General features: G+C 51.1%; 1 protein-coding gene across 1 annotated transcript in view; it reads right to left on the bottom strand.

Moving 5' to 3' along the window:
* Nucleotides 1-7,937: 7,937 nt before the first annotated feature.
* Nucleotides 7,938-20,618, bottom strand: part of Asmt (acetylserotonin O-methyltransferase) — a 20,225-nt gene continuing 7,544 nt past the window's right edge. Inside the window, exons 3-8 of the mRNA XM_005406516.1 lie at nucleotides 16,739-16,868; nucleotides 15,738-15,806; nucleotides 12,940-13,089; nucleotides 9,815-10,008; nucleotides 8,448-8,570; nucleotides 7,938-8,355 (exon numbers count right to left, since the gene is read on the bottom strand). Of these exons, the coding sequence (XP_005406573.1) occupies nucleotides 8,099-8,355; nucleotides 8,448-8,570; nucleotides 9,815-10,008; nucleotides 12,940-13,089; nucleotides 15,738-15,806; nucleotides 16,739-16,868 (923 nt within the window). The 3' untranslated portion in view covers nucleotides 7,938-8,098. The remainder of the gene's footprint in view (nucleotides 8,356-8,447; nucleotides 8,571-9,814; nucleotides 10,009-12,939; nucleotides 13,090-15,737; nucleotides 15,807-16,738; nucleotides 16,869-20,618) is intronic.

Below are 20,618 nucleotides of genomic sequence, written 5' to 3'. Positions count from 1 at the left end.
CTTTCCCCCATCCCAGCTGTTCTTTCCTTTTGAGCAGTTTCTTTCCCTTTCAGAATATCTATTGTACAATTCAGATTTTATTTACTCTTTCAGGTTCTTACACCAGGGAGACAATACGATATTTACACATGCAGGTCCGATTTATTTCACTTATGAGTATGGTCTCTAGTTGCATCCATATATGTATAAAAGCCTTGAGTTCATCCTTCTTTATAGCTGTGTAGTACTCCATTGTATACGACAATTTCTCATCCAAAGAGGGTCTAGGAAACATCTTCCTGCCTCCTAGAATGAAGAACATCGTTACCCGTATTTGGAGAAAGCGCGGAAATGAAAACTTGCTGGCAGTTTGCTGATGTCGAGGTGAATTCTGTATGAAGACGTGTAAATTCTTTGGAGGGTTCATCAAATTGCATGAACAGAGATGGGTCCAGTGTCACGGTTTGTGTCTGGGTGTCCCCCCAAAGCCTCATGCAGTCATGGGGCGGGCTTCTAGGGTTTATGATTGATTCATGGGTGTGACTGCTACACCCGCGCTGGAGCGGGCAGTTCACATAGAGCGTAAGGGAGGGAAAGAGGCTGCCTGCTGCCGCTCCTCCCCTTTGCTCTTGCTGCTTTGGCTGTTTTCTGCCATCATGAATGGTTGCCCTCTGCCATGTGCCACTCTGCCTTGGAGCCATCTGAGTATGGACTGAAACCTCCACAACTCTGAGCTAAATAAACCTTTCCTTCATTAATCCTGGGCATCCGGTATTTTGTCTCAGCAACAAGACAAAAGTAACCAAGACATCCAATGAACAGGTAAAAGGGAGAAGACCTATTACAGCAAATTCCACTCAGGAAGAAAAATCCGGTAAATCCCCACGAATAAACACCCCTGCTCCCCTCTCTTCCCGCCCTCTTGTCTCTTGCTTCTTTCTCATTGGCTCAGCCAGCTAGCCAGTCACCAGCTATAGCACCACGCAGCTGTCAATCACAGGGGCACCCGCCCTCCAAAGATGACGGGCATCCGCACCAGCTCCTGTCAATCACGCCGGGATGCTCAGGGATAACTGGTTGACCCCGTGGCCGGTCCGAGATTTCCACGCGGGTCTGATGCAGTTTGCGGCGAAGGTTTGCTATGAAATCCCGCACAGCCCACAGGCCTGGGCTTCCCGGAAAGCGAATTTCAGTAACTTTTCCCTATAAAGGAATCTGTCCCGAACAGTAGGAGTCTCAGGAGAAATCCGACCTGCTTTCTCCTGAGAACTAAAAACCAGCTGAGTCTGTGTGATGCTTCTTCCTCGGCGCTGCACGGTTAGTTTTATTACCTAGACCCTGTCCGTGCCACCATCACCACCGGCCTTGAATTTTCTTAGAAAATCAAATTCCTCTGACGTACGACAGCCGCACCTGCTGAAACACGTAGCAAAACTGGACGTAGACATTTCTCTACAGACACCTTCCTGCCCAGAGGTTCTGAAAGCAAAGTTTTCCAACAAAGTGGCTCTGAGACCCATGCAAGGTGTCCTAGAAAAGTTTAGTGTGTTTATATTGTTAAAAATTTATCATGGTAAACGTCCCTGGCCATGAATCCCCTCAAAATCCTCCCGGCTTTGCACACGCTCTTCCCACCATCCTGGCCGCTTTCTGCAGCAGCTCTGGAGTCCTCTTTCCTGAGGGTCTTTAGCTGCGCTGTCCTGCCAGCCTTGGTGTCCTGAATGCACTCAACACCTTGACCTTTTCTGGTCACTTTGACCTTGGGGAGGAGCCGGAAGTCACAGAGCGCCAGATCAGGTGACTGAGGTGGACGAGGACACGGTGTCGGGTGTCTTATGAGCTGCCTTTCCGCTGGACGGTGCTCGGCAGCAGCAGTCACCGTGTTTTTGATCACACCTCATAAAGACCCTCGGGAAAGAGGACTCCAGTGGCAAGAACCATCGTGTGTTCAAAGTGAAGGGAGCTCTGTTATTGTTATGCACTTTTAAAATTGAAATATTCGCCATATTTTTAGTTCACCTTGTGATTGAAGAGAGCAAAAAAAAGAACTGTAATGAAAAATAACCACGACTGACCTCCAAGTGATGGTAGCATCCCTACCCCGGTGTTCCTGGGCCGAGTCACGGAGAAGCTTGCTCCCGGGGAGGATGTCCCACACGAATCAGAGCTCACAGGAGGGGACGCTCTGCCGGCTGTGAAACACAGTCCAGAGTCCAACCCGGCCCGGGGCTGGCGCTGCAGCACACACAAGGTAACATTCACAAATTCAAAGTACAAAGACACACAGACACACACCCTTGATGACCTCCACTCACCACCATGCAAACCCCTTTCCCATGCACACACCCACACACACATATACACATCACCACCTTCACATGCATGACTACACACTTACATAGTTAAACATGTGCATGCATATAAACACACGTGTGCATCAACATGCACACTCATGCCTATACAAATACATGCAGATACACAAAAGCACAAACGCATGTAGAAACTCATATGAATACATGCACAAACACACACAATATGAGCACACATGAAAAAAAACATGCACACATACACAGGCAGACACACTTGTATATGTAAGCACACATACACATAAAAACACACATCTATACAAATGAAAGCAAAGACACACAAGAGCCCAGCTGCACATACATGGATGTAGACACATACACAAGCATCTGGGAACACACAGAAATACACACACAGACTCACTTCCATACACACACACAAGTACACATTGCACAAACACATGCACAAAGAAGTGAAAAAGAGAGACACACACATGCACATGGTCTGTATACATATGCACACAAACATGTAGGCATACAAAGACACACAGACACACACGTGATGACCTCCACTCACCACCACACAGACAAACCCCTTTCCCATGACACACACACCCACACACTATATACACATACACACCCATACATGCACATAGGCACACACTCACACAAATCACTTAGCTAAAGAAAATGGAGGAGCCAGGCATGATGTTGCACAAGCCTGTCATCCCAGCACTCAGGAGGCTGAGGCAGGAGGATCACCATGAGTTCAAGGCCAGCCTGGGCTCTACAGTGAGTTCAAGGCCAGCCTGCACCACACAGCGAGACACTGTCTCAAAAGACACAAAAAAAGACAGAAGAAAGAAAAAATTTTCCTTGTCCCTGCAAAGGGCAGAAAGCTGACTGGGCCCTGGGCACCGGAGTGCACATTTAGTTTCTTTCCTGCAACAGAAACCTCTCAGAAATAATGGGTGTTTGGGCTCTGACATGGGGGCTCCTCTGTCAGGGGCAGGGGACATCACCAGGAAGTCCTTTTACACCACTGCTGTGTGGAACTAGCCTCTGAGGAACCTCCCCCACCTCCAGGGGCACAGCCTCACACAACCTGCTTGGGAAGCCCTCCTGCATCAGCCTAGCCGTCCGGGCGCACATGGAGACTTTCCCATGGCACTTGCTGCTGAGTGCACTGCTGCCCGGTGACATGGAGCTGGGACACCTGGCTGGGCCGCCAGGTGCTAGCTAGAGTGGGTGATGGTGCACGCCTGCCAAGCGGTGCTCTGGGAGGCTGAGGCAGGAGGGTTGCAAGTTTCAACCCAGCCTGGGCAACATATAGATTTAGCAAGACCCTGTCTTGATTAGAAATTAAATAAATAAAATAAAAATGCCTGGGGCAGAGGAGGCCAAGGACCAGGGGGCAGAAGAGGAACTCTGGGAGCAGACTCCCCATCGCTTCTTTGCCGGCGCTGCTCACAGCAGCAGAAAAATTCAGGGCACAAGAAGTTCCGCGTGTTTGGGGGCACAGCCCAAACATCCTGGTCCCCCCCAAAGGAGATTCCAGCCCCATTCGCTGCCCTGCCCCACTCCCTGTCCACACTCCTGACAACCAGGAGCCCACTTCCTGTCCCGGAGGATTTCCCACTTCCTGTCCCGGAGGATTTCCCACTTCCTGTCCTAGAGGATTTCCCAGTTCCGCACGTTGCACATCAGCAGAGCTGCATGCTGCGTGTCCTGGAGCAGCTGTTTATTCCATCAAGCACTGCCACCTCCAGGGCCATCCACATAGTAGCAGAAGACAGAACCACACTCATTTTTCATGGCTGCGTAATATTCTACCACGTGACCATACCAGGTGCTGTTTATCATTTGGGTTGTTTCTACAACCCAAAGGGATTCTTTTTGGCTACTGTGAATAATGGTGCTGTGATCACTGGACACATTAGCACCCCCCAAAAGGAGACACCACACACCCCCAGTCCTTCCCAATCACTAATTCACTTTCTGTGCCTCTTGATCTGCTTATTCTGTGCCTTCACATTGAGGGAGCCGCACTGTCCGAGGTGTGTGGTGTTGGCCTGTCCCGCTCAGCACTCTGGGTTCAAGGTCCACCCACAAGGTGGACGCTGTCAGAGTCCTGCCCCTTCCTACTCTTCCTTCCTGGAACCGGTATGATGCATTCCATTTAATAAAAATGGAATGCTCCAGAAACAGCCTCGATGCCTGCCCACCAACAAAAGAAAGCAAAAATAAAACAGGGTGTAGACACACAATGGACTATTATACAGCCCAGAAGAAGCATGGCTTTAGCAACGTGGGATCTCAGCAGCGAACTATGTCACTGACCAACCTGCGGTAAAATTACATTTTGCTGAATTGTACATTATCAGTAAAGATAATGACTCAGCATCGTAGCATCTGATTACTTTTTCTCAAGTGTGCATTTTTCATTTTGAAGCAGGGTCATACTGAGTCACTAAGTTGTCCAGGCTGGCCTCGAACTCATGGAGATCCTCCTGCCTCAGCCCCCAGAGTGCTGGGATGCCAGGCATGCACCACCATGCCCCAATTTAAATGCCTAACTTGTTGAGTAACAGCATTCCATCTTTTTCTCAGGGAAAGGAAGAGACAATAACAGAAGGCTTCAGAAAAATATTGAACTGACACACGCTAGCTGTGTATATTCCAGGGTACCACGCTCACAATATTCACCCACATGCAGCCTGTGAACTTCAGTTTGGGGCAATCAGCTTTTCCAACACCTTGAATGTTTGTCTGTTCCCCGTGCTGGGAAGCTTTGACCTCTAATTGTCCTTAACTTTCAGTGTATTAGAGATGGCTGGAGAGTATGAGCATCTTACTATGCTACAGAAAACGGGAACGATTTTCCTCCTCTCTGAGTATATTTTGATCATTTCCCGACAATCTCAGGTGATCACGGAGCAGCCCTGTGCAGATGGCACTGCCCAGAAGGGGTGAAATCTCTGCTTCCCAGCAGTGCAGCCGGTGCTAACTAAGCTCCAGAAACAACCTCGATGCCTGCCCGCCAACAAAAGAAAGCAAAAATAAAACAGGGTGTAGACACACAATGGACTATTATATAGCCCAGAAGAAGGAGGGCATTGTCTCAATCTCAGGGAAATGGATGGAATGGGAGACCACTCTATTAAGAGAAAGATGATGGACACAGAACTTAACAAGGAGTTTCTCATATACAAGAAAAAAACAGCACTGCTCTGTTATGAACTGCAAGCATACATGCACAAAGAAACAGAAGTAGCCGGGGATATAGCTCAGCGGCACAAGTGCCTGCCTGGTAAGTGTGAGGTTGTGAGTTTGATTCCCAGTACCCCCCTCAAAAAAAGTGAGCAGACATTTGACATAATTCAGTGGGGGGGAAGGAGGGTGCACTCTACAGAAACCAAGGAAGAAGACCCAGCAAGGTCGGTCAATGGTGAGAGACAGGAGGCAGAGGTGGGCTGGGCTCTGAGGCTGCCCTCTGGGGCATCGTTTTCTGAATATTTCTGAATGTGACTCTGAATGGGATGAAGTTCCCCAAGGAGAGCCCAGGCTTTGGGCGTTGGGGACCCGGATCTGTGTTCTGGGAGGAAAATGGAATATTTATACACAGTGGAGTACTACACAGCCATGAAGAAGGATAGGCTTGGGCCCTGTGTAGGAAAATGGAAGCAGCTTGAGACCAGGACGCCAGGTGGAATAAATCAGACCCGTGAGGTTCAGTATCACATGGCTTCTCTTCCGTGAGAGACACAGACTGCAGGTAGAGCACAAAAAAAGGTAAGTAAAGAGCTTGGTGATTCCTGATGTTCGTCTTCGAGCTGAACCCTGGTGAGTTGAAAGGGAGATCAGCCAGGATCTCCAGGCCACGGAGTCCAAACCCAGCCTCCACAGAGGAGAAACCACCCAAGCCACGCCTGGTCCGGGTGCCAGGAAAACCAAACAAAAACCAACATATCCTCTCAGCCCAGAAAACCCCTCTACAATGTCCGAAAAGAGAGAAAAGAGCTTTATTGTTGATCAGGTACAAACCCCAAACTAAGGTGTGTGTGTCACTGTGTGTGTGTGTGTGTGTGTGTGTGTGTGCTGGCAGAGCAGCCCTTTTGGAGCCATGAGGACCACAAACCACTTTGCTGATTTCCAGGCCTTCAGGACCCTCAGGGAAGCTGCCCGTGTGGTGACCCATTTACAAAGATTTGCATGCATTTGAAAAAGAAAGACCACGGGTATCCAAGGCTGTCAGGTCGGTCCGGTTGCATTTGCTCTTCTGCAGGGGAATGTGGACGGGAGATCGTCTGAGGCTGTCCCGAGAAGATCTGGGTCTTCGAGGGACAAAGGGAGGGAGTAAAGCGGGGTGTCTCTGACCCCAGCAAGTCCCCAGTCCTCCTTGTCCACCACAAGCTGAGTAACCCGGGCTCTGAGCTGAGATTAGCTCATTCCATGGACCATGGAGCCATCTACTGGCTAGTCTTGAACATGCAGCCCTCCTGCCTCAGCCTCTGAAGCAATCCTTCCTGGGACTAAAAGTGTCCACCACCACAGCTGGCTGTATTCACTTTCGTTCTGCTAAGGAGCACTAAATTTTATTCTGTTCTGGTCACGTTAACTCCAGCCCTACAAAGGCTGCATGAACTGATTATTCTGTTGAGGGTGAGTTAGGTTTTCTTCTAGATGTTTGCATTCAGTAATGAATTCAGTAATTGTTCTGCTCACACTGAATAGTTTTATTTGTTCAGCAGGTATTAACTTATACGGAATTACAGGGGGGAGGAAGGATGGATGGACAGATAGACGGACAGAAATAAGATACTGAGATAAGCACATGATAGAGGATAGATACATGCATAGATAAATGTGAATAATAGTGTCTTTCGCTGCACTGTCCCGGTCGCCTCCATGTCCTGAACGGACTCAACACGTTGACCTTTCCTGGTCACTTTGACCTTGCAGAGCAGCTGGAGTCGCTCAGTGACAGATCTGGTGACTGAGGTGGATGAGGACACAGCATCGTGTGTTTAGGGGCTGCGTTTTCTCTGGATGTCGCTCGGCAGCAGCTGTCAGCGAGGAAAGACCCTCAGGAAGGAGGACTCCAGAGCTGCTGCAGAAAGCGGCCAGGATGGCGGGATGAGTGTGCTCAAGGCCGGGAGGATTTTGAGGGGGTTTGGGGCCACGTGTTTGTTACCATAATGCATTTTTCTTAAACATGCACCGGATATACTGACTGCACTGCGGATGTTCACACTAGGAGACAAGATGCTTCCAGAATCATTTTCTAAGGAGAACACAGAGGTATAAGGTAGGAACCGCCATCACTACACTGGAAAACCCAGGAGACTTCGTGGAAGTCTGGGGTGGTGGACGCCTATGTGAGGGTGTGTCAGCTTTCTGCAGCTGAGACTTGACACTCACAGTTTAAGGGAGAAGAAGTTGATTGGGCTCACAGCTGCAGAGGGTGCAGTGCATGGTCGGCCGCTCCAAGGCAGGAGCATCATGGCGGACGGGCGTGGGGGAGGAAAGATGCTCACATCATGGCACCGGGAAGCAGAGAGAGAAGGGAGGAGCTGGGGACAAGAACTCACCCTTCCAGGTCACACTGAAGTGACCACCTCCAACCAGGTCCCGCCTCCTACAGCACAGTCAGCCGGGAGCTCACCCATGATGGATCCACCGAGGAGCTCAGCGCCCCGTGATCCAGCAATTTCCAAAGATAAAGCCACAGAGTTTGCAGCCATGGGTATTGTCTGCAGAAATACTGCGTGGCTCTGCTATAAAAGACTGGGAAGCACGGGAGACTTTGCTCTTTATTACAACTGCTGCGACTTCACACTAGCTGCAGGCCCCAGGGGAAGCAACTTGCGGGCCAACATGGCATCATAGACGCTGCCCGTCCTCCTCAACCTGAAGTCCCCGAAGCCAGCAGCAGCCAGAAGCGTGTGGTACTGGCCCGGGGTCCGCTCCCGGCCCTCCGTCTGCAGCAGCATGTTCAGGGAGAAGAGCAGTGTGGTGCGGGGCCCGCGCCGGTCCTCGTCCAGGACACTTTCCACCACAAGGACGCCACCGCCTGGGGGCGGGCACAGAGGAAGTGACCCGCCCACACAGGCCGTGCCCAGCGCCCGGTGCACCCCAGGGGTCCTGCCCACCCAGAGCCCTCACCTGGCCGGCAGACGCGGTGAATGCGGGCCAGCAGCGCCAAGCACTTTGCGTCCGCCCAGTCGTGCAGGACCCTGGCCAGGATGTACAGATCGGCCTCCGGGAGACGGTCCTGGAAGAAGTCTCCTGTACACGGCACAGAGCAGGGCCCCGCGAGTGACCCCTCCTCAGCCCCGGGCCCCACACTCACCCTGCTTCCTGCAGCAGCTTGACCATCCGCACTCTGATTCCCCGTGACAAACGCTCCCCACTTACAGCAGACCCGGCCCCAAATAAAGAGTCCCATCCTTGGAATACACCACACAACAAGCGCAGAGCACAGGGAAGTCCTGCGTGCGTAGGGTTGAACGCTGTCTTTAATCACAAACCACACGTTCTGATGACTGCGGACTGTCTGTCCTCTGCTTTGATTTTTTTAAAAGCACCATGTAAAAACATAATTGAGGAACCAGATACAATGGCTCATGCCTGACATCGCGGTACTCCAGGAGGCTGAGGCAGGAGAATCACGAGTTCAAGCCCAGCCTGGGCAACTTAGTGACTCACGGAGACCTTGTCTCAAAATAAAAAATGAAAAGGGGCTGGGGGTGTAACTTACTGCGGAGGCTCTGGGTTCAATCCTCAGTACTGCAAAAAAGGCAATTTATTTTGGAAGCTAAGTTTTCAGGGCGCTTAAATACTGGGCATGGAGCGTGATCAAAAGTGATTTCTTCATCTTAAGCATGGGGGTGGGGGTGCCTATTTTGGGGGGCTGGGTAAAACAGATGAACTAAAGAACTGTTATTTTTTACAGCAGGGGGAGAAACGGTATCACTGTTTGTGGTTTAGGTGACACCATACAGGACCGATATGCCCCCTGGTGTGTCCATACTCCCTCCATGTGCCCCAGGGGAGACTCTCCTGCCTCTGCCTCCTCCCGGGCCTCCAGGCAACCATGGGCTCTGATCCCATCACTCCAGTCTCTGCCTCTGCCGTCACCTAACTTTCCCCTATCTAGGTCTCCATGTCCAAATTTTCTGTTTTCTCACAAGGACAAACTCATTGAGTTTGGAGCCCACCCCTATCCAAGAGGGCCTCGTCTTAGCTAATTCCGCCTGCTGAGACTTTCTGCTCACTAACATCACAGTGAACACACAGGCAGGGATTTGGAAGGGGCAAGGTCCCGATTCAACCTAAGACCACACGTAGGAAGTCACTGATCACACCTCCACAATCAACCTGTGTCATCTTGCATCCTCACAAATAATGACAGACACTGGGAGGAAGAGGAGCTGCGGAGTGGAGGGAACCACGCCAGACCACCATGGGCACCACCCGGGAGCTCCCCAAAGGGAATTTCCCCCATGGAAACGGCAGCCCCGCCCCCTCACCTTCCTGAAAGCTAATCCGTCCCTCCTCTGGGAAGTCAAAGTGCGTCTTGGCCACCCGCACCACATCTGGGATGTCAAAGACGGTGACCTTCGCATCTGGATACACAGAGATGCATTCCTTGGCCAGAGCCCCGGAACCTCCTACAAGAGGACACACAGCGTGGACTCTCAGCAAGCGTGGAGAAGCTCTCCTCCTCCCTTTGGTAAACCTCCGGAGCCAGGAATTGCTCCCCATGATTTGTACACAGGTGTGCGTGCCTGGGATTATGGTGACTCTTGCTGTCATACAATTGGGGAGACTGAGGCAGAAGGGGAAGACCACCTTCCAAGGTCACAGGCAGAGCAAGAAGTAGAAGCTACTGCAGGATCTAGCTGTCTGGGGTCCAGATCAAATCTCCCCGAGGCCATGGGTGGTGGTGAAGACTGCTATGTGCTTGAGTCTAAGTTTTCCCTCAAACAGCTCCTGTGATCTGTTCCACCTGGTTTCCTGGGTGTCCCTGTGTTAGGCCGAGCTCCCATCACTGGGACAACATGCCCGACACCCACAACTTAAAGGACAGAGGTTTAATTAGGCTTATGGTTGCAGAGGGTGCAGTCCATGGCAGGCTGCTCCAAGGCAGGAGCATCATGGCAGATGGGTGTGGAGGAGGAAGGACACTCACATCATGGTGGCTGGGAAGCAGAGAGAGAAGGGAGGAGCCGGGGACAAGAACTCACCCTTCCAGGTCACACCCAGGGACCACCTCCAACGCGGCCCCACCTTCTACCTCACATTCTGGTATGGATTCATGCACTACCTTAGTCACTTTGTGGTTGATGAGACACAATACTTGATCACCACCACCTAGAGGACAACTTTAATTTGGTTTATGGTTTCAGAGGATGCAGTCCATGGTCAGATGCTGCAAGGCAGGAATAACGTGGGAGATGTCCCTGGGGGAGGAAAGATGCTCACATCATGATGGATTGGAAGCTCTGAGAGAACAGAGGAGTTGGGGATAAGAACTCACCCTTCCAGGTCACACCCCAGTGAATGTCTCCAACCATGCCCTGCCTCCTACAAGATAGTCAGCTAGCTACTCATCCATGATGGATCCACTGAGGAGCACAGCGCCCCGTGATCCATCACCTTCCAAAGCCCCACCTCTAGAGACAGGAGACTTTTGGGGGACACTGTAGATCTACACCCTAACACCTTCAGACCCAAGCCCTACAACTGTGTCTCTTGAGTGTGCCTGGAACCACAACTTCACTGCAGGCAACTCAGCCAAGCCTGCTGAGCCTGCGGTTTCTGCACAGAAAGAAGCCACCCCAGTCGTGGAGGGACCATGCTGGACCACCACAAGTCACCCTCGGCAGATGTACCAAATGGAGACCTCTGTTTCCATGTTGGGGCTCACGCATGTAGCGTCCCCGTGGGAAGGCAGCACAGAGCAGTGTCCAGGGCAAAAGAGCCTGTCCCAAGTGGAGCTCCACAAGCAAACTCCTTACCTAACCCTAATGCTCTTCCAAGGCCTCCACCTCTGCACGGCCTGATCAGATTAAATGTCCACCTCCTTCACACCTTACAGCAGGGATGAAATTCCAGCACATGAGCCCTTGGTCACCCCGTGATTCAACCATTGCTGATGTGCTCAGCATCCGCAGCTGTGTGGCCCGTGGGTCAGAGGCACCTACGGCAGATTGTAAAAAATGCAGTGGCCCAGTGCCTTGTGGAATCCGCTGGGGAGGTCCACACTCTGAGTTTCAAAGCGCCACCTGAGAAACACAGCGCCATCCACACCCTCCTCCATGAACTCCCTGCCATTCGGGCATCTTGGAACCCATGAGGGCCTTGAGGGTCTAAGGGAGGTTTTCCCACATTCTAAGTGTGACCTCCTTTTTATCCTTTCATTAGCTTCTTGTACAGCGTTGAAGCAAAGGTTGCCGAGGGATTTACATGGAGACGGTCCGTCTCACAACGCGGGAACGGTCCTGTGCACCATGAGCCTGGGTGGCCACCCGGGGAGGAGAAAATTCTGCCTACAGAACCTTCTAGTGAGTGAAAACCGAGTCTTCAAAGTCATCTCCTTTCCCATTACTTTGTCATGCTCTGTGAGAGCACGGGGCTCCCTGTCCTAACATAGACCCACATTTGTAGAAAATTTGAGGTCTAATAAGACCAAGAGAGGAATGAATCCTAGCCATTGAAATGACAGGAGGTTGCTCCCAAGAGGATAGAGATTGCTGCTAAACTTTGCATCTGGGGTGTGCCCCCAAAGGCCGTGTGTTACATGTGATCCCCAGCCCACAGCACTCTACAGAGGAGGTGGAGAACTTTGGAGGTAAGAGACACCAGTCTCTCTTCCCAAGCCCAAAACTAACAGCAGCCGCTGACCTTGGACTGAGCCTCCAACACCGTTACAGGACGTGATGTGTCTTGGTCACTTCCCCACAGAGGGGGCCAAAATATCCACGGGCCACACGGCTGCGGATGCTGAGCACATCAACAGATGAATCACGGCGTGACCAAGGGCTCGTGTGTTGCAGTTCCACCCCTGCTGTGAGATGTGAAGGAGGTGGAAATCTAATGCGATGAGGCTGTGTAGAGGTGGGGGCCTGGGAGAGGATTACGGTTAGGTAAGGGCTGTGCTAAGCAGCGCTTTGTTGCTGTCACAAAGTGTCCAAGACACATCAATGCAGAGGAACAGACCTTCAGTTTGGTTCGAGGTTTCAGAGGGTTCAGCCCAGTGTGCAGTACAATGAACCTTTCTTTTTTACAAGCCCACCACCCACGTATTTGTTATGGTGGTGGGACACTGACCAGCACAGATGGGGAAGGGGGAAACACCACACTTGATGAGGAGGGAGATGGAAGAAGGAAAATGTGGAGAAGGAGCAGGTGAGGTGAGGTGGCCATGTGGAATAATTTCAGCAGCTCTCTGGTGAGGGAAGGTGGCCAGGTGCTTGGTCTCCAGTCCCCAGGTGATCAAGGCAGGTGGATACTGGTGTGGTGTGTGACCCCCTGTCAATAGGGTGGATGCATGGATTCCATATTGTCCACGTTGCGTACAGTATATGCCAGGGAATCCAATAACGAACGTGGTCATCACCCTCTTAATCCATTGTGGGTACAGAATATGAACCACAGCTCTGACATCAGGGTTAGACGCTCACCTCCAAGGTCACAGATGAGCGGGAAGGGCGACAGGTCAAACGCCGTCATCACACTTCTCCCGCTGATACTCCAGACCTCCTGAAGACCTCGCATGAACTGTAACTGCTCACCCTCAGACCTGGTGTGCAGAAACACACTGGCGACAATCACGCAAGCTCCTGTGCATCCAGGGTTAGCATTAGCAGCAGTTATCCTGTGCTGGACCTCACATGCCTTTGTAACTATCCTTTGCATTCATAAAATGGGACCCGTATGTCTTGGTTTCTTTCCCATAGATAGGAAAAAATACCTGACATGAACAACTTAGAGGAGGAGAGGTTTATTTGGTTCACGGTTGCAGAGGGTGCAGTCCATGGTGGACTGCTCCCAGGCAGGAGCATCATGGCGGATGGGAGTGGGGAATAAAGACGCTCACATCATGGTGACCGGGAAGCAGAGAGAGAAGGGAGGAGCTGGGGACAAGAACTTACCCTTTAGGCCACACCCTAGTGACCACCTCCAGTCAGGCTCCATCTCCAAACATACTTTTGGGGGAACACGTCTGAGCTAAGCCATAATACTACCTCACCATAGAAGGATACAGTTAAGGACGGGGACTCTGACCTCAGCCAGGGTGGCATCCACAGCTCGGGGCCACATGTACAAGAGTCTGAAATAATCAGAGTTCCGCATGGGTCATTTCGGCAGGGGGGCCCTTTCGATAGGAAGAGGAGTTCTGATGTTTTGTGAGAGGAAAATCAAGAATGCACCCCCACCACAAATCTACAGAGTGTTAAGCCAAGAAGGCCCACACATTTGGGGCAAAGGCTCCAAAACATGGCAATTGGGGGAGGCAAGGATGAGGAGAGTGGAGGGGGAGGAGATGGAAGTGAGGAGCAGCCGGGCACCACGGGTAGATGACGTTATGGTTTGGCCCTGGAGTGGCCCCAAGGGTCATGTGTGGAAGGATGATCCCCAGCCTGTGCCACTACTGGGAGGTCCTGGACACTATAGCAGGTGGGGCCCTGGTGGGAGGAAGTGATGTCATTGGTGGGGGCCTGGTGGAAGGAAGTGATGTCATTGGTGGGGGCCTGGTGGGAGGAAGTGATGTCATTGGTGGGGGCCTGGTGGGAGGAAGTGGTGTCATGGGGGGGGGGCTGGTGGGAGGAAGTGATGTCATTAGTGGGGACCTGGTGGGAGGAAGTGATGTCATTGGTGGGGGTCTGGTGGGAGGAATTGTCATTTGTGGTGGTCTGGTGGGAGGAAGTGATGTCACTGGTGGGGGGCGGTGGGAGGAAGTGATGTCACTGGTGGGGGGCGGTGGGAGGAAGTGATGTCATTGAAGACATGGCCTTGAATGGGGTATGAAGGACCCAGTCTCTTCCTGTCTCTCTGCCTCCCTCCTGCCAGGATGTGAGCATCTTTCCTCCCCCACACCCTTCCACCATGATGACTCTGCCTTGGAGCCCCTGACCATGGACTGCACCCTTTGAAACCGTGAGCCACGTTAAACCTGTCCTCCTTTAAGCAGTGGATGTTAGGTGTTTTGTCACAGTGACAGAAAGCCAGACATCGCAGAGGAGGCGCCCTGGACAGAGCTCCAGGAGTGGGAGGAACTGTCCTTGTCTCTGAGGAGCCTCTGACTAAGAAGAGACAGAGAAGAAAGCAAGGGAGGAAGAGAGGAGGGAAAAGGGAAGCACAGGGAGAAAGAGACAGATGGAGGAGGGGACAGAAAGGGAAGGAAGAGGAAATGATACGGAGGGAAAGGGAGTGTGGAGAAGGAAGGGAAAAGGGGAAAGGAAAATAGGGGAAGGAGAGGAAAGGGACAAGAAGGAAAAGTTGGACAGGAGGAAGTTGTGGGGAAGGAAGACAGGAAGAACAGAGCAGAGAAGAGGAGGAGGAAAAGGAAGGTAGGGGTAGCCAGGTGGGTGCAGTGAGGCCTGGATGTCCCTCCCCGACACACTCGGTTCCATCTCCTCCTCCATCCTGAGCCACCTGGAGACACCACAAGAGGCCGTCAATTCACCTCCTTCTCATAATGCAGACGCCAGAGCCTCCCACAAACCACACAGCCAGGACCCTCGATGCAACAGAAAGCCAAGAACCGAGGCATTGCTGAGGGAGTGCTGGACCAGTGAAAACCAGGTCTCCATCTTCAACTGTTGCTGGGCTCTGTGTCCTCACTTGGGGGGAAGGTGCTGTGGTTCCCATGGAGATGCCCCCAATGCCTTGAGCACTCATAGGTGGGGCTTTGGGGAGGTGGTTGGGTCATGGGTTGTGATAGTCATCACTGAATTAGTCCACAGATGGGTCCATAAGTGAATAGGATGTTGGGAGGTGGAGTCTGGGAGGAAGAGGTGGTCACTGGGGAGTGACCCAGAAGGACTTATCTCCCTCCACAACTCCTCGTTTTCTCCATGCTTCCCGGCCACCATGATGTGAGCATCTTTCCTCCCCTACGCCTATCCGCCATGATGGTTCTGCTTTTGAGCTAGCTGACCATGGACTGTACCCTCTGCAACCATGAGCCTAAATACATCTCTCCTTCTCTAAGCTGTGAGTGTTGAGCATCATGTCTCAGGGATGAGAAAGTGTCTAACATGGGAAGATTTTGCTCCCCCTTGGGAGTTTAGACACTGCCAACATCCCAGCAGGAAAATGGGAGCGGGAAGATTATTTCAAATTACCTATCGGTTTCTCTGCATGTGTTCTTACTGGAACCTGTTTACAGTGTCTTGTAAGTGACAATCCCGTCAGAGGTGGAGGCTCTAAGGGGGTTGGGATTACCTGTAGATGGCGGTAAAGAGGTCATGAGAGGGAACGCCGAAAGCCTTCTGGTACTGATTCTTGCCTTCTCTGCGAAAAAGAGGAAAACCTCTTACTCAAGGAGTTAGACAGGTAACCCCAGGTGTGAGGGCACATGCCTGTCATCCCAGGACTGTGGGAGGCTGAGGCAGGAGGATGGCAGGTGTGAGCCCACCCCAGACAACATAGCAACTTAGCAAGACCCTGCCTCAAAATAACAAGTAAAGAAAGAGCTGGAGTTGGAGCCCAGTGGGAAGAAAGCCCTGGGTTTATTTCCAGTAGTGTACCATCTTATGCCTACCGATCAATCATCTCTCCATCCGTCATCCTTCCATTTCATTTCTATCATCTATCATATACATATTTCTATCTGCGTATCATGTGTGATTTACCCGTCCATGCTTACCTTTCTATTGTCTCTGTGTCTATATATCTATGCATCTCTCATCCGTCAGTTCATCTATCCTGTCTCCCTATGTCTCTGTCTGTGTTTCTCTCTCGCACTCCCTCCCTCCCACATTCTCTCAGTGGTTTCTGACCAGGTGAAAATGCCGTCACCCTCCCTGTCCCAGGGGACGCATGGCAATGTTTGGAGACTTTTTCCTCGTCACTGCTAGGTGGGGTTGCTCCGGGCCCCTGGAGGAGGAGCCAAGAGACCCCACTCCATCCACGCCCTCCAGCACCCCACAGGGAACAACCGAGTCCCACACGTGACATAGACGACCTGACGTAGACAAAGCCATGACCGTCAGGGCCAGTTTCTCGGCATCCGTGTTCTGAAGCACCTTCCTCTCCCTCCTCGCCTGAGAAGGCAAAGTAGACTCCTCACTGGGTGAGAGGCCACTGCTGAGAGAGCCTGGGCAAATGCTATGGGTGCACACACCACGTGGGTTCAAGTCTCTGATGTGGGTCTCCAGTCCCACCAAGGAGGGTTTTACTTCTACAAGAGACCCAGCAATTCAGGTCCTGGGCCCGGTGCGCACCTCACGGCCTCAGCCAGGTGTCCCCAGCAGCGGTAGGTGGTCCTGGCCATGTACAGCAGCATGTGGCGCTGGGACTTAGGGCTGGGGCTGCTGAGGTAGGTGCTGGCCAGCTCTGTGTTGCTGTAGAAAGCTGAAAACAAACAAAGAGAAGAAAGAAGAGGAGTTCGAGTCCAAGTCCCGCCCGGCCACGCCACAAATCTGCCCCCAACGAGGCGCTCCCCAGACTCCCCGGAGCCGGGCTCCCAGTGCAGGAGGAACGGAGGCCAGGGTGACTGGACAGTGGTCAGCACCGTGCTGGGTGAGCTTACGCCAAACCCCACTGGAAGTATTATGGGCTGGGCACAAATAAACAAGAGTGGTGTCCGGGGCTATATTCTGTGGACCTCTTATTTTTATTTATTTTTTTATTTTTTTTTGCCTTTTTGAGACAGGGTCTCACTATGCAGCTCAGGCTGGCCTTGAGCTCACTTTGTGGCCCAGGCTGGTCTCCAACTCACAACAATCCTCATGCCTCAGCCTCCCGAGTGCTGGGATTACAGGTGTGCGCCACCACACCCAGCCTACATGGACCTTTCAAATAACAGCTAAATGGACCAATGGGGTGAAACCATGACCCTTAGGATGGAAGCAAAGATGGTGGCCCTGGCGCTCTGCATAGGCAGGCGGACATAGCAGAGAGAACTGAGGAGAGCCACCTGGCACAGATGGCCCCCGAGCTAAGCGTAGGAAAGCCTGTCTTAGCATAAGAGGGTCCATCTACCAACCCATTGACCCGCCCACCCACCCAGTCATTCCTATGCCTCTATGTATGTGCCTGTCCGTCCATCTACCATGTCTATCTACTCTATTTATACATACTGACCATGGATCTATTGTTACATATCGTCCAGCAATCGTCTGCTGCATCTCTACTTATTCCTGTATATCCATTTTCTATATACTTATCAATCATCTGTCTGTGCGTACTCGTCTATCGGTGAAGTGTCTGTAGATCTACCCAGTATCTTGCCATCATCTGCCTGTGCATGTGTCATGTATTTGCCCATTTATATCTATCCATCCATTGTCATCTGTCACACATCCATTGATCACGTGTCTGTCAGTATATCTATCTATCAATTATTTATCTTTTCACCTCATTCAAGCTGTCCATCTATTATTGAGGTATCTATTTTCTATCTACTTACCTGTCATCTCTCTCTGTGTGCTGGTCTCTATCATCTATCCATCCACTCATTCATCTTTCATCCATTGATTATCTGCCCCATCCATCCATCATCCATGTCTATCATCTGTCTATCCATCCATTCATCCATCCATCGATCCACCCATCCATTGATCCACCCAATCATTCAATCTATCTATCTATCTATCTATCTATCTATCTATCTATCTATCCATCAGTCTATCTTATTCAGCTACCTATCTACCCATCCATCCATCCACCCACTTATCTACCTATCCATCCATCTACTTATCTACCATCTATATATCTATCATACTACTTTGTAGCCAGAGTAAATTTTGTCACTTCTCTCACATCCTTGAGCAACTCATCAAAGTCTGAGACATTTTTCTCACCACCACTGGGACTAAGAAGGTGGGTACCCCGGGGACGAGTGGTCCTCTTTGTGACTTGGTCACTCTGTTCGTCTTGGAGTGGGTAGGATGGATTTTTCTCTCCGTGAAGAAGGTCCTCCTTACCCTTAATGCCCAGCCTCAGGACTGGCATCTCCACCATCTCTGAGCAATGTGCAATCAATCACCTATTGAATGGTGGGAGGGCACCTTTCTGGGCCGTGTGGGAGGAACCTGAGTGTTGAGCTGGCACAGGCTTGTACCCACTTTGCCCGTTTGCCCTCGTTGACCTGGTGGACAATGGCTCTGGCGATCCCTTGACATTCAGGTGCTGGGAATGGGATGGTGTCAAGAGGTGCAGCCCTTCCCAGGTTGAGGCTGTTCAGGGTCCTCCCTAGAATGGGCTAAGGACATTCTAAAGAGCTGGGTGGGAGAAGCTCATCTCCTCTGTTCTTCTACTTCCTGGCATGTGAGGCCCCAGAGCTCCTCCCACCCCAAGGATGCAGCTCTCCGGGCAATGTATGGGAACCAGGGAGCAGCCCTCACAGACCCAGGACTGGCCACACCTTGATCTCAAACATCCCAGCCTCGGGAATTTGAGTAGTGACTGTCTGTGGTCAAATCCTCCCTCCTGTCCATGGCATAGAATTATGGCAGACCAAGTAGATAAATACAGAGATAGACCAGCCCTGTGATCCATCTCACAGATCAAATGTCTGTGTGCCCAACAAAATTCCTGTGTTGAATCTTCATGACCAAGGAGAGTATGTTTACTTTGGCTTATGGTTTTGGATGGTTCAGTCCATGGCTGACTAGCTCCAAGGCAAAAATATTATGGCAGAAGGCGTAGGGAAGGCAAGATGCTCACCTCGTGGTGTCCAGGAAGCACAGAGAGACAGAGGAGAAGGTACCAAGGACTGGGTTTGTTACTCTGAGGCAGTGCCTTCCTTCTTCTAACTGGGTTCCTGGTCATGACAGACCCTCAAGCCATGAGCTCACTAATGGATGAATCCACTGAACCCAACAACTTCATGACCAAATCACTTTCCAGAGCCTCACCGCTGAACACCGGAGATTTTTAGGGGACAACCCAAACTTAAACTCTAATAAAGGGGGTACGGCTCAGAACACTGAAAATTTTACTGCCTGCTTCTTTGCAGAAGAGTGTTCACATTTAAAATGCAGCCTTCTTAGAAATGACCAATAAAAATATGAAGGAAAAAGTGTTCATTATCTTTTGCCATTAGGGAAGTAAAAATGAAAAGAACTCTGAGTCTGTCTGATCCCAGTCAAAATGGTCACCTTAAGAATACAGGAAGCAACAAGTGCTGGTGAGGATGCTGGGGCAGAGAGGGCTTTTCTACGTGTTGGTGGGAATGTAAGCTAATACAACCACTCTGGAGATCTGTGGAGATTCCTCAAAAAATAAAATCAGAAATTCAACTGGGCCCAGTTACAGCTCTTCTGAGCATGTTCCTGAAAGAGTTAAAGATGTGAGAGTTCAGAGATCCATGCACAGCCACGTTTATAGCAGTGTAGTTAATACCTAAGCTTTGGAAACAGCCTGGATACCTGGACGTGGATGAATGAATGAAGATAGTATGGTATAGATACACAATGGAGTACTATTCAGCCATTAAGAATAAAATTATGCCAATTCCAGGAAAATGGACAGATCTGGAGACTACAGTGTGAAGTGAAAGAAGTCACACACAAGGCTAAATACTGTGTGATTTGTCTAGTATAAGAAGCCCAACACATACGTAAATAGTAACATAGAGGAGAGATGGTAGGTAACGGAGACAGAATGTTGGAAATGGGAAAGGGAACCACAGGGAGGTGGAAGGAAAGGAGGACAGCAAAGGAAATTGAAAATGATCTAGATAGAATTCATGTACCCATTCCCCAAAATGAATGCAAACATTACATGCTGCAACACACATGAAAGAGGAGGAGGAGGTGGAGGAAGAGGAGATGGAGGAGGTGGAGGAGGAGGACATGGAGGAGGAGATGGAGGAGGAGGACATGGAGGAGGACATGGAGGAGGAGGACACAGAGGAGGAGATGGAGGAGGAGGAGATGGAGGAGGAGATGGAGGAGGAGGAGATGGAGGAGGAGATGGAGGAGGAGGAGATGGAGGAGGAGGAGATGGAGGAGGAGATGGAGGAGGAGATGGAGGAGGAGATGGAGGAGGAGGAGATGGAGGAGGAGGAGATGGAGGAGAAGATGGAGGAGGAGGAGATGGAGGAGGACATGGAGGAAGAGGAGATAGAGGAGGAGGAGATGGACGAGAAGATGGAGG

The sequence above is a fragment of the Chinchilla lanigera genome, unplaced genomic scaffold, assembly GCF_000276665.1.
Source record: "Chinchilla lanigera isolate Chin_1 unplaced genomic scaffold, ChiLan1.0 scaffold00098, whole genome shotgun sequence".
Lineage (NCBI taxonomy): Eukaryota > Metazoa > Chordata > Mammalia > Rodentia > Chinchillidae > Chinchilla > Chinchilla lanigera.
This window is presented reverse-complemented; position numbering and strand designations above follow the sequence as displayed.